This window comes from Eufriesea mexicana, unplaced genomic scaffold (assembly GCF_001483705.2).
Source record: "Eufriesea mexicana isolate 0111107269 unplaced genomic scaffold, ASM148370v2 scaffold1028, whole genome shotgun sequence".
Classification (NCBI taxonomy): domain Eukaryota; kingdom Metazoa; phylum Arthropoda; class Insecta; order Hymenoptera; family Apidae; genus Eufriesea; species Eufriesea mexicana.
This window is the reverse complement of record NW_016909166.1, coordinates 291,678-304,481: the sequence shown is the minus strand read 5'-3', so window position 1 is coordinate 304,481 and position 12,804 is coordinate 291,678. Positions and strand designations below refer to the sequence as shown.

Here is a 12,804-nt window from a genome sequence, read left to right as displayed (position 1 = left end):
TTAAAACCTGAAAGAAAAAATAATTAATACCTGAAAGAAGGAATTATTATTAAATTATTCAAGAGAGTAGACAATGGCCATTGAATAGCCATTGATCAAGCCAACGATGATATATAAATAAACCAACGACGAAGCATTCGAATATTGTACAAAATATTCGAATGCACAAACAATGTAATCTAGAATAAAAGAAATAGAATCTGAAAGAAGAAAGATAATTAAAAGCTGAAACAAAAAATAATTAGTACCTGAAAGAAAAATATTAACGCGGACCCTCCGAAGTCGAAGCGACAACTGGCTCGAGCCTGTAGGCGGGCCTCTTATATAGCGGCGGTCGACCGAACATCGGCGAAAATTTCCGAACTTTACCGATTCCTTTAAAAGTTACTTTTCCGCTGTAATAACTAATAATCTATTAACTTTTTTGACTTTTATCGTTAATATACGTTATAAACTATTTGTTAACAACAATTTTAATTTACTGTTGACAATAAATTTTTAATTTATTAGCTTCTTGTATGTTACGAATACGTTTTAATACAAACACGTTGTTTGTTTAAGAAGTAGCTAATAATTTAATATCTTTTTTTACTTTTATCGTTAATATAGGTTGCGAAATATTTGTTATTAACAGTAAATGTAGCAATTTATTAAATTTTAGCTAATTATAGATACATTTTCGAGCAAATACGTTATATATACTTGTAATAGCCTATAATTTAGTAATTTTTCCACTCGTATTATAAATTTACGTTGTGACCAATTTATTATTAGAAATTAGTGTAATAATTTTTACCCTTTTGCAAATTATAGGTACATTTAAATATTAGTATAGATACTGTTCAATTAATAACCAATGAAATAATTCTTTTCTTGTATTATAAGTTAACGCTATGAAGAATTTATTATTAATAACAAATTGGATTATTTATACATTTCTATAAACTATAACTGTATTTGAATGACGTCATGGAAAATAATTCCATCCACTTACGTTTAACATAATTTCTTATAATTTTACGATTAGTGTAAGAAAAAGTACATAAATGCGTATACATATGCGTACAAGGAATGAGATCTGCTGGACTGATTTTGGTGAATATTTCTCTTCGTTTTTTATGTTATACAGATTTCAAAATATTCTACAGCTTTTCTTTCTGAGGTATGTTCCTGTGTCTGTCCACAGTTCTATTTTTCTGTTATCTTCAATTGCTGTTTGCACCGTAGTTATTCCGGTAAACAAGCAAACCATCCTTTTGGACTAAAATTTCCGCGAGTTTTCTTTTGAATTCTCTCGACGAGTCAGTTTTTCCTTTGAAAATCCGCTGGAAAATGTTTATTTGTGTCAGATTTTGCGTCCGTACGATTCTTTTCTTCTCTGATCGTAATTTTCGATATTTTTAAAACGTACAGTCGGATTCCGAAATTATAGTCTAGGGCTAGCTTCAAAGAAAAGGAATCAGTTTATTCCACGGAAATAAAAATATAAATTATTTTTTTGCCTGCAGCCGTTGATCGTATATTAATTGTTATCTTGTCTTATTTTCACGATGATTCGTTATACTCGCCACACCAAAGCTCGTCCAAAAAATAATCTACAATAATTTATTACACTCTGTATACCTAAGCACGTATCAAAAATTCCAAACATACCACTATTTCAAAATTTCAAGTACCTATTATTATTATTGAACCACCAATATCACAATAACCATAATTAGTAATATACAGAAAATTACAAATATACCAATATTCTAAACTTACTAATTACAGTAATTACCATTATCGAAATATCACTAGAAATTCTTTCCCACGTACGATAATAACTAAAATTTTTGATCAACGTGTTCCATCAAATGCAACGAATTTATTTCCATAATCGTCCGAAACTCTACGTACTGAACCTTTTCCGTGAACCAGCTTACCCCGAATCCTGACAGAGGAAGACCAGGGCCGCATAGAGGGTTCCACTTCGGTCGAAATTGCAGGATAAATACAGCTGACGTTAATAAACTCTTATCGGCATGCAACCATGCGTGTAGACTTTAAGCCACAGACGCGCTAATCCTCTATGCTAATTTCGGTCGGCCAGGAAAACGACGACCATAATACCACCCCTTTGGACACGCGTGTCCGTGTGAGGGTACGCAGCCGCAGTGGAAAATGATGCGTATAACTGTCCGCAAGAAGATACACATATACATACATGACCAAGTAACAGACCCTCTTATTTTCGGTACTTCTCGAGTATCTTCAAGGACACGTACATCTGTAAAAAAATGAAATTGTATAATTAAAAATCAAATTTGATTTTGCGAATGAAGATTGATAATATGCTATTAACAGAGGGGTTGGAAAATAATCTTACCTTTGAAATACTTATATAAACGTGGCAAAAATTAATATTTTTCATTTGTCTTCTAAAACTGATATAATGGATAATTTTGGTGGCCAGATTTAAATTTGGCGCGCAAAGATACGCGAGGTATCTTCTTATTCTTAAATAATTAAATTTGTTTGATACATTTTTGTTTTATAAAAAAGTATGAGGAGCGATATGACATTTTTGTAATATATTTTGCAAGGTTGACTATCGTATTTGTTTATTGAAAGTTAGTGAACAGTGCCGGACTGCTTGTTAAATTTTCTAGTGGAATGAGGAAGTGGTTAAATTGCTGCAAGCTAAAGGCGAGTTTCTATGTCCTCGAAGCAACGAAGAGAGAATTATATGAGAGTTTACACGCAATTGTTATTGCGAAATTTTATATATTCTTAGCGTGTCGAATGTCTTTCGTCTGAAACATATGTCGAACTTGTTAGAACTATTCAAGTTTATGTTTTATTATATCCGTCAAGTGGTAGTGTATTGCTACTTGTACGCAGTTTAATCTAGCACGCTTTAACTGAAACTTTTTGCAGCTTGAAAATGTTTTTAACTTGTATGTTCGTTTAAGAATTAAATTTCAACTAACAGCTGCTTAAATGAATAAAAAGATATTCATACAATGTTACTTTAATCGTTGGTGAATAAATTCAAAGAGCTTAGTGAATTATACATCCCAAGTTTAGCTCTCTGCGAGGTAGAAACTGTAGAAATTTTCATGAGCCATTCTACAAGCAAATCAAAAATTTACTTTTTCACATACACATTTCTCTCCAGATAAAAGACTATATGGATAGAAGACTATCCATGTTCGACCAAAAATGAAATCAATGATATATAAAGAATTAAGAAATTTCTATATTTTAAATCCCTTCTATTTATATTTCTCATTATCATCATACGCTTCGAAGGTTTGAATATGCTGAATAATTTCGCACATGAATTTCCATAATAATTAAGGGGTCTTCTCGCTCACAATAATCAACGCACTCCACGCAGGGGTACTTGAATTTAACAACCTTTATTACAAGCACATTGGTTTGTTCTTCCAATACATTCGTAGAATACAATATACATCGTACAATACCAAAACTTACGTAGCCTAAATCTATAACTGTAATTAATATTTAGACTGTATCTCGAAATTTACCTCGTGCGGGTCTATCTACAGCGAAATTAACCTCCAAAAGCGGGAATACTTCAACGCCCAGTATCCTGCGTGATCGCGATGTGGAAGAGGAAAAAGCAGAAGCGAGCAACGCTAACGACAAAATGCGAATGCTCCGACGAAAATATCGAACGAAGGATATTTCGAAGCATATAACGAAGGAACATCAATCCGATATCCGCAGGATTTAAATAAAATCGCCATTATAGCGACGCGAGCGCCACCGCTATTACACGAAACGAAGTACTACGCTCCGATTCGAAAAGACACCGACAGAACGGAGAAAACGAAACGAGGGAAGAGAAAGAGGATAAAGAATCCGACTGAAAGCATCCTTGCGAGCAAAATGCGGACTAATTCAGACACGCGAGTTCTGTCCTCGTGATATTTGTCCAATGTTTCTCGACGCGTGCCTTCCTAACCTCTTTCGCCGATATATCGAGCGCTCCCGATCGTGGCCTTTCTAACTTATCCACTGAAATCATCACCGCGTAGATGCACTTTCAGGGGTGGAACAGCTGATGGTAACGGGCCACAACAGATGGATTCTACGGTTTGACGGCAGCTTTTATACACAGCGTGCGATCCGAAATCACCTGTCGATACAAAAAGCGAGTGTTAAAATGAAATCGATCGTTGTGGTATTTACGTATGAATTCGGTATGGCGATTGATTAACGCCGAATTAATATTCCGATAGAATTAAAGCGGCGTAATTGGCACGTCGGCCGGTAACGAAATAATTGTAAAAGTTACGAGATAATCGATACATGTGACAATAATCGGCAAATTTGCAGGGGACTTATTGGCAAAACGCTGGCTGGAATATCATTTTCGAGTAATTATAATTCTCTGCTTAATTGGGGTTGTAATGTACGCACGTAAAACGAAAGTGAATAATAATAAGTAAATATGTCCCTGATTGAATATGTACATTTAATTGAACCCTTAATTACTTAAATAATTGTTCGCGACCGAATATTTTCAAGGATGCAAATTATTTTCTAAGATACATGCTTTTGATCAAGGAAATTGTACAAAATTTGAAAATTCAGGCATGTATTTAGGTAATATCGAGGGTATTCGATGACTAGGGCAATTACACGAGGAAATTGCATTTTAATTACATTTTAATTGAAAAAAATGGGATAAATATTCGATACTGTGGAACTTGAAATTTAAATAAAGATCACTTACCCTAACTTTTGTGACTCTCTATATATTTACTCCGTCTTTTTTCTCAGATATGATTTCTTGTAATAGTCGCAGAACATGCAGAACATGATAAGGATCTGGGACATGTAGATAAAAGATATCGGTTTCCGGTTCGGTTCACACGAAGGTAACAATGTTTGAATTGTATGACATATCATGATGATGAACTGGATCTGAAATCACAAGAAAACATTAATTTAATATCTTAATATATCATTTTAACCCTTTGCACTGGAGAAGCGATTCTCAGTCATCGTTAAATTTTAAAGATCGATGTTAATTACGATTATCGATGTTAATACATAGAAAAATACTAATATATGGCTAAACAGTCATCTAACAATTATTAACCCTATCATACCACGCTATATAATCTCGCATGAAAAATCGAAGTCCAAAATCACAATTAACGGGGAGACAAATTCCCAAGGAAATAACGAAAAGAACCGTCTTGGACGAGAGAAAAGGGGATCGAAAAGAACGTTGTTCACGCATAACGGAACTTAATAAGGTCTCTTCGCGTTGTAGGTAAAATGACACTGGCCTATCGCGGTCCTCCGCAGTCAAAGCCGCGACGCTACTCGTCGCAGCGTGAAACGCTTTAAACTCGAAATTAAACGACCGCGTAACCCGATAAATCGTCCTGTAGATATCTCGCAGAGAAATAAAAGTCCCCAGCCCGACGGATTATTTAATCCCCCCCCCCCCCCCCCACTCCTCCTTTCTCGCGCGCCCAGCGCCATTGTTTCCTGTCGGGACTCGAAACGCAAATCGAATCACTACCGGTACACGTGTAATTCCACATTGGGCACTTACGACCCTTTCAACCCCCTGTGCAAAAACCCGGTTATCGAGTTAGGCGAGCCAAATGCGAGCCAATATGCACGCTAAACGCAAAACACGTGTACAGGCTGTGTCAAAAGGCTGGTGCGGGACTTTGAGCGCGAGTCTGATCAGGTGTGCAAATTAATTGGATATTCTTGGCTTCGCCTGTTTCCAATTTAAATTTAAATATTTTTGACTCGAGGAAATGTCACCTACGTTTATGTGACTTCGTAGGAATTATTGTCAGTCGGGTAATATAGTAATTTTATTTAAGAAGCAATAAATTAATAATTAAAATTAATATTGGAACTAGAGAGAAGGTTGGTACAAATATATACTCATAAATAAATTTTAATGATGAAAAGATCAATTGGAGTCTTAATGAGTATGTCATCATATAGTCGCCTTTCTACATTTTATTATTATTTTTATTATTATACATATATTAAATCTGTGTATTTTTCTAATTGTTTCTACTAAACCGACAAGTTAAATTGCGATATGTTTCCATAAAAATGTTTTCATTTTGATCGAATATGGAAAGAGATCGAGTTGATTGGTAGCCTTGTCAAATATAAATACGAGTGCAAAGGGTTAAATGTATAGATGGGCAGAGCATAGCGAAGTTGGCATAGACTGTAGAGCTCGTTTAAGGGAATCGGGACAAGCAGGACTATTTTCACAAGCTGCCGTAATTTCACACCGAAGTATACCCCTTTGTTTTTCACCTGAGCTGCATACACAATAGTTCTTGAGTGCCACCATAAGTAAAACCGAGTGGATTTAAATTAAGTGAACGTGGCAGACACCCCAACTAGTCCACCAACATACTGCCTTCACGGATATTATGTACCAAAATATTATAATTATAAACCGTAAATGTAACTTTGAATAATTTAATAAAAATACGGGGCTTTTGGAAATATTTCGTATGAAGCCTATATTTAATTTTAATTTATGTACTATAGTAGATGCAAATTTGCATAGAAAAATTCGCAAATTTTGATAGTAACTGTGTTTGTATATGAATAATTTCTCTTTCTTTGGGTAGAATTTGTACCATGATTCTTGCCCAATCTTTCTGATACACCCGGTATATCCACGCAATAAATTCGACCAGCCCGATCGTGTACGAATGTATGTATGTGTTTTTTCCGTGCTTCTCGTCGACGAAAACATATTGCACCTCTTAACGATGGAGATTCGGTGGTTGAAGGCGTGGCCGAGTTTCATTGTTTTCCGAAGTGCTTGAACAGGACTTGAGCAGCTTTTTATTCATTTTCCCGCGATTCGTAGCTTGATTGGCGACTCGAATGAAATTTTCAGCGGTGCAATCACTTTGTTAAGGATGCGCCAGTTTCGATACGTGATGTATGACTGTCAATATTGTTTGGTTTGGATACTCAAGAATTTTCATTTTTATAAATTTATCTCAACGATGGTGGTATCACTGAGAAGTTCCAAATGAGAGGGTTTTTAGGTTAAGTGTACCTAATTTAACAATTTTCGGAATTTAAACTACTTCATAGTTATTGTATTAAATGTTTATACGGTTAGAAAACAAATTTGTTACGTTCGACCACGAATTATTATTTTTGAGAATAAAAATGAGTTAAAAAATCACTTGACTAATGTGAAAATGGCTAACCTAACCTCTCCCCACATCAAAGCGGTAAATTATTATTTATTATCATGAAATAAAATTGAAATTAATCTTCCAGTGATTCTCAAATTATTGTCGTAAATTCAATTACTCTTGAGTATCGTATAAAAAGTTAACTACATAAATAATTATCTTAATAATTTTATCTGACACGTATATTTTACGAAATAATGTAAAACACACGTTACAAACTCGAATTAATATTAAATGAAGAAAGAAAAATACCCCGAGTGGAATTTTCTCGTCACGAAACGAGCATTCTTTTTCATTAAGGATCAAAATCTTCGATACGGAACGTTAGATCTATTTTGTGAAATTGCTCCCATTAAACATGGCGGAACGTGACATTCTGAGTTCGAGATGAAACAAAAAGGTTTCCGCAGGAACGTGATTTATTCCTGGTGCTTCGTTATCTCCGAAAAACGTTGCCGCTGTACACCTTTTTGACATTTATATTTTACGGCTGCGTGCATTTCATCTCTGATTCTTGGCATGCAGTGAAAGCATAAAGAATAATTCCGCTGTAACCGTAACGATTGGTTTACACGAATCATATTGAATTCTTTATCATCTCCCTTCGGTCAGTCATTCTTTTTCAAGACTACACGGTATATCTTTATTTTCTCTAGAAATACTACGTCAAAATAATTAAACCAATTTTAATTTTTGCTCTAATCTGCAATATTCATTATACGATTCTTGTAGAGTTTACGTCCCTGAATACGAATCCGTAATCGAAATTGCTCTATCACGCTCAGTTTCTGAAAAATCTGTGTTTTGCTAAAAAGGCACGATTTTTGGCTAAAATGAAGTATTACATAAAAAGTAAAAACGTTAGGCGGTTCGTTATTATCTTAGAAGTTAGGTGAAAGTATCCTGAGTTTATCAATGTCCATAGTTATAATTATTCGTGCTTCTGAATAATTATAATTGGTCATCAATCTTTAAAAATAAATTACCGAGCGTATTTTATACATATATTCCTGTATTTTTACAAAAAGTTCTTTCTCTGACACGAATTTGTTACACAGTATGGTACTCTGTAGGCTTTTCTGAAGAAGAAACCATGAAACAAAATTGTCGAAACAATTTTCAATTCGATTAGATCGAGACAAAAATTAAATCTAGAGTACAGATGTAAAACATACGAAATAAAATTGTATTATAAAATCTTTCTTTAAAACTACGTATAACAGGGATAATTCACATTTCTAACTTACAAAATAAGTAAACACGAATTTCCTCTGAAATAACTCAATGGGAAACCAAACATAACCTCGAAACTAGCCAAATACAAATTTCGATTCCAAACGAAGTCAATCGATCCGTTAATTTCCACGCGAAAATCATATTTAAAACAACTACACTCGTTCACAAAAAAGCACACCTAATAACCCAGCCATAATTAATAAGTCCTTCGACTATGTGAATTCTCGAACCATAGCGCGACATAAATTCCACGTGTACTCTCGCTAGCAGCGTTACATCCGCGCGAATTCCACGCTATTACCATTATCCAATCACCCGGTTTCGCAAACAGTTTCGCGAGTGTATCGACGAATAGCCGCGTATATCGGTCGGTATTTTCTACGCGTTATTCGCTTATATAGATTAATTTACTTAGCCGGCCGCGCCACCGTCGCGACGGTCGAACGTCAATAGTAATTCCGCGTTTAAAAAATTCGCAGCAGGGACACGGAATGTAATTTTGCCATTACGCGATACGCGGCACGGTGTACGGTGAAATGAGCGAATAACGTTCCCAACACGGCAATTCAGCGGGAGCCAACGAACACGGTACTCTCCTACCGGCGATACGTGCATTCCGGTATGTATGCAGCGAGGCAGATAGCGGAGTCAGATAGAAAATGGGAACGTACCATTTGTAACCCCGTAATGTATTGTTTCCAAGGCGCAATCCTCTTTTGCACTTCTGGGCCCAAGCAGGCGAGCAGATAATAGGTGTACATAATCACGTGCACGATGCAGTTTGGCATCATCGTGAACGTCCACATGCCGCCTGTAAATAACAACGCGTCGTTTTAACGCGACTACAAAGGCGACCCCATGCGGATAATAGTACGAAGCTGAACGAACAGTTACCACGGTCGGTGCAATGGATTTCGATAGAAGGCGAATTTTATTTACGACCGATGGAAATTCGCTCGCGTGTTTTACACCAGCGTGTATTTTCCTATACGGGTAATAGGTAAATCTGACACATCGCGACGCCATTTATAACCTCGATACGTGCGGAGTCTTTTTGTTCAGAAAGTGTCGTATAAAAGTCGATCAAGCGATAGGTTAGCTGTGGTTTGCATGGAATAAAGTTATTCGCGAGGATAGAAAGATACTAAGCGAATCTATAAACGCATGGTTTTCACAGGTGTGATAAAACGTTCTTAAATCGTCCATTTATGTAGATAGAACTACAGCGAATGATATCGACCGATGTAACTAGGGAAAAATTTTTTCGCCCGTTAAGCTGTTATTAATGACTGTTTATTCGTAATTTAAATTACAAAAATATTTTTTCTTTTATAAAATGAGTAAAAATTAAATTAATTTTATGTGTTTCTTGTCAAAATCATTATATTGGTAATTTCCCTTCAAACTGCAAATGCGTGTTCGTATTTCAGTGTATAGTAGTATAAATAGAATGGGGTTCTAGACCAATTACGTTCGTTCTAGCATACTCTACGGTAATTTAAAAAATCCATCTCATTTCTTCCGTCCTCTATTTTTATTCGAAGCGAGGGTTCATATCGATTCCTTTTAGTATAATAACCGTTCAAATCGAATAAATGTCGAGAACAATTGCAAAATCGAAAACATAGGAAATAATTGAAAGAAAAAGGTTAATAAAAGTTAGGTGTATTTTTAACTATCTCGATGAAAATATTTTCATATTGAAATTGAAAATTGGAATAGCGTAACGCGATGAACCCAGAAATGCGACAGCGAGTTTGACTAAAAATATAATTACTGAAACATCACGTCGGAGATAGGTAATAACACGGATAACAATATCTTTCATTTTTCGTGACTTTACCACACCTTTGCCCTAAATAAAAGAAGTAAAAATGGACGTTCGTAGAAGTACTGAAAAATATCCAGGGAACGTGGATTCAGATGTAAAAATATACTACATCGGATTGAAGTTAAAAGTAAATTTGCACGAATGTCTGAAGATTTACCTGGAACAAATTTGCACGCTATCCACGAAAGGAGAACGGTCGACGCGTGGTGATAAATGTGAAGAAAAGACGCTTGGTTGTATTTTTTCCTCAAAATGAAGATGACGGTGTCGCTCAACTCGAGGACTTTCAACATTAAGAGCCTCCACACCCATCGAGCCATCTATTAAGTACGACACAACTCTCGTAATATCGAAATTCGCGCTTCTTTAATGCCTTCGGTACTTACGCGATAAGATTCCGAATCGTTGGAAACTGTGTGGGTCTCGCATCCGAGGGAGAATTTGGTGGTGAAGCCTGACGTCAGCAACTTGCAACATAAAAATGTGTTCGTTATTTCAGAAATAATTAAAATTGTTAATCTATAATAATATCGTATTCTTATATCATCCTATTCTATTAATTAAATATTAAATTGATACACCAATATTATTATTTTTCAAACAATTGCTGTTGTAAATTGACATCCTAAGCTTCGAGTATTTTAATGGTAGTATATAACACAGTAGTGCTGCATCGAATATTAACCACTCGTACTGCAGTGGCGCCAGTACGGAGACATTGGTAACTCGCGATGTGTTATTTTCTTATATCCTCGCCGATAAAAATAGAAAAGTAAGAATACTTTCCTGTTTTGTAAATGAATTCACAGATATTTATAATTTATTTTCTCAAATTTTTCTAAATGACAATTTTCTTTTAAATTTTAGATTGCAAAATCGTTTTGGAGTTACTCATTGATCGAATTAAAAAGTTCTCAATGTGCAAAGTGCTTTCTGTTCATCTATATATCTTCAAAGCTGAAGTAGGCATACCAAAATGTTTAGAACGAAGATTTAATAGTGTCTTATGCTTTTTAAGATTATACTGTAATATAATATCTTTCAGATGTACTCACCCCGTGAAATACAGTTGCACTCGCAGTTGCCATGAAAATGTTGTAACAAATCATAATCTTGTTTAAATTGAATGGCTTTCGATTCTTCATGTACAGTGGGCCAAGATGAAGCACGAAGATCAGATAAAGAGATATAATTCCCAGCAACGGAAACGGGTTACCCATTAATAACCAATCTGCCACTCTGGAATCTGAAATAAAGAATTCAAGATGATTATACAGCTTTTCTTATCGAATGAAGAAATATACATCTCTATTTTTAATTATACATAAAATATATCGTTAAGGAATTGAAATAAATTTAATATATAAATCTCGAGATCGACCTATTCTAAATTTTCTTAATTCAATTGAATAATCTAGTTCACTGGATTACAGATAAATGTGTCAAAATATTCGAGAAGCTGACCTGCTGCATCTTCCATGATGTAACGATACGTTTCCAAGAGTCCCACGTTCTGCAAGCAGTAAAGAAACCAAGTTTATAATATTGTCGAAATAGAAAATTACCGGCTGTAAATAGATCTTAATTGAACAGCAACCGATAACCACACAGTAACACGGGGAAAACAGGAAAGGGATATTAAGTACCCAAATTTAATATCAGATATGAAACACGTACAACTATCAGCAAATTTAATAATCACGAAATTACCACTATCGAATTATATCTATTATCATTAAACAGAATTAACCTGAAACGCTAAAATTAAACGAATTTTTGGAAAATAATATTCAAAAAACTGCAAACATTTTCTGTTTCACACAGAGAGACATAAAAATTCAATTATTGATACATTCAACGTATTGCATACATCTTGTAAGCATAATAACAAATATTCCTTAATAATTTTACTGGATACAAAAATATAGGAACAAAGTCTACAACGACGTGTAACTTTTCACAAAATTTATAGCCCAATGTACATTCACTTTGATAGAATATTTTATTTTCCAAAAATTCTTTTTGTAAGTTTTAACACGATGTTACTGTTCATTTATGTCGTTGTTTCATTCGAACGAAATGATATTTAGGTTTTAACAAATGTTAGTTTAAACTGATTTTCGAAAATTCCAAGAGACGAGCTAAGTTTAGTATTTAAATAAAAGTGAGAAAAATACCTGTGGCACGTGAATTGGGTGTCCCTTTCCATCCTGGCCGTCAAGTTTGCGAATATCGACTGACATTCGGGTTACTGAACGATTCCAATAGTGACTATCGACGTTAACACCGTCTTTCGTGGCGGCAACCTACTGTCTAAGTTCATCCGCAGGGCAAGCACCCCTAGCAGTGACTCGGGAACAGGAACGTAACACACAAGCACAGTTCCCTGTAAAGGGTTTCTCGCACACCCTATTTTAATACGATAAAGAAACGCGTTCAAGACTGGAGCAGTGGGGAATATTGCTTGCATATCGCATGAGTTACGTCTAATCATTGCAATCTTTGACACAC

General features: G+C 35.1%; 1 protein-coding gene across 1 annotated transcript; it reads right to left on the bottom strand.

The window, feature by feature from the left end:
• Positions 1-3,894: 3,894 nt before the first annotated feature.
• LOC108547468 (ELOVL fatty acid elongase 7) lies at positions 3,895-12,588 on the bottom strand. Its single transcript, XM_017900017.1, has 8 exons — positions 12,471-12,588; positions 11,758-11,806; positions 11,349-11,539; positions 10,680-10,760; positions 10,451-10,613; positions 9,134-9,273; positions 4,748-4,938; positions 3,895-4,147 (listed from the first exon to the last, which is right to left on the bottom strand). Exons 1-7 carry the CDS (start codon positions 12,534-12,536, stop codon positions 4,774-4,776), a joined length of 855 nt encoding a protein of 284 aa, XP_017755506.1. The 5' UTR covers positions 12,537-12,588; the 3' UTR covers positions 3,895-4,147; positions 4,748-4,773.
• Positions 12,589-12,804: the final 216 nt, after the last annotated feature.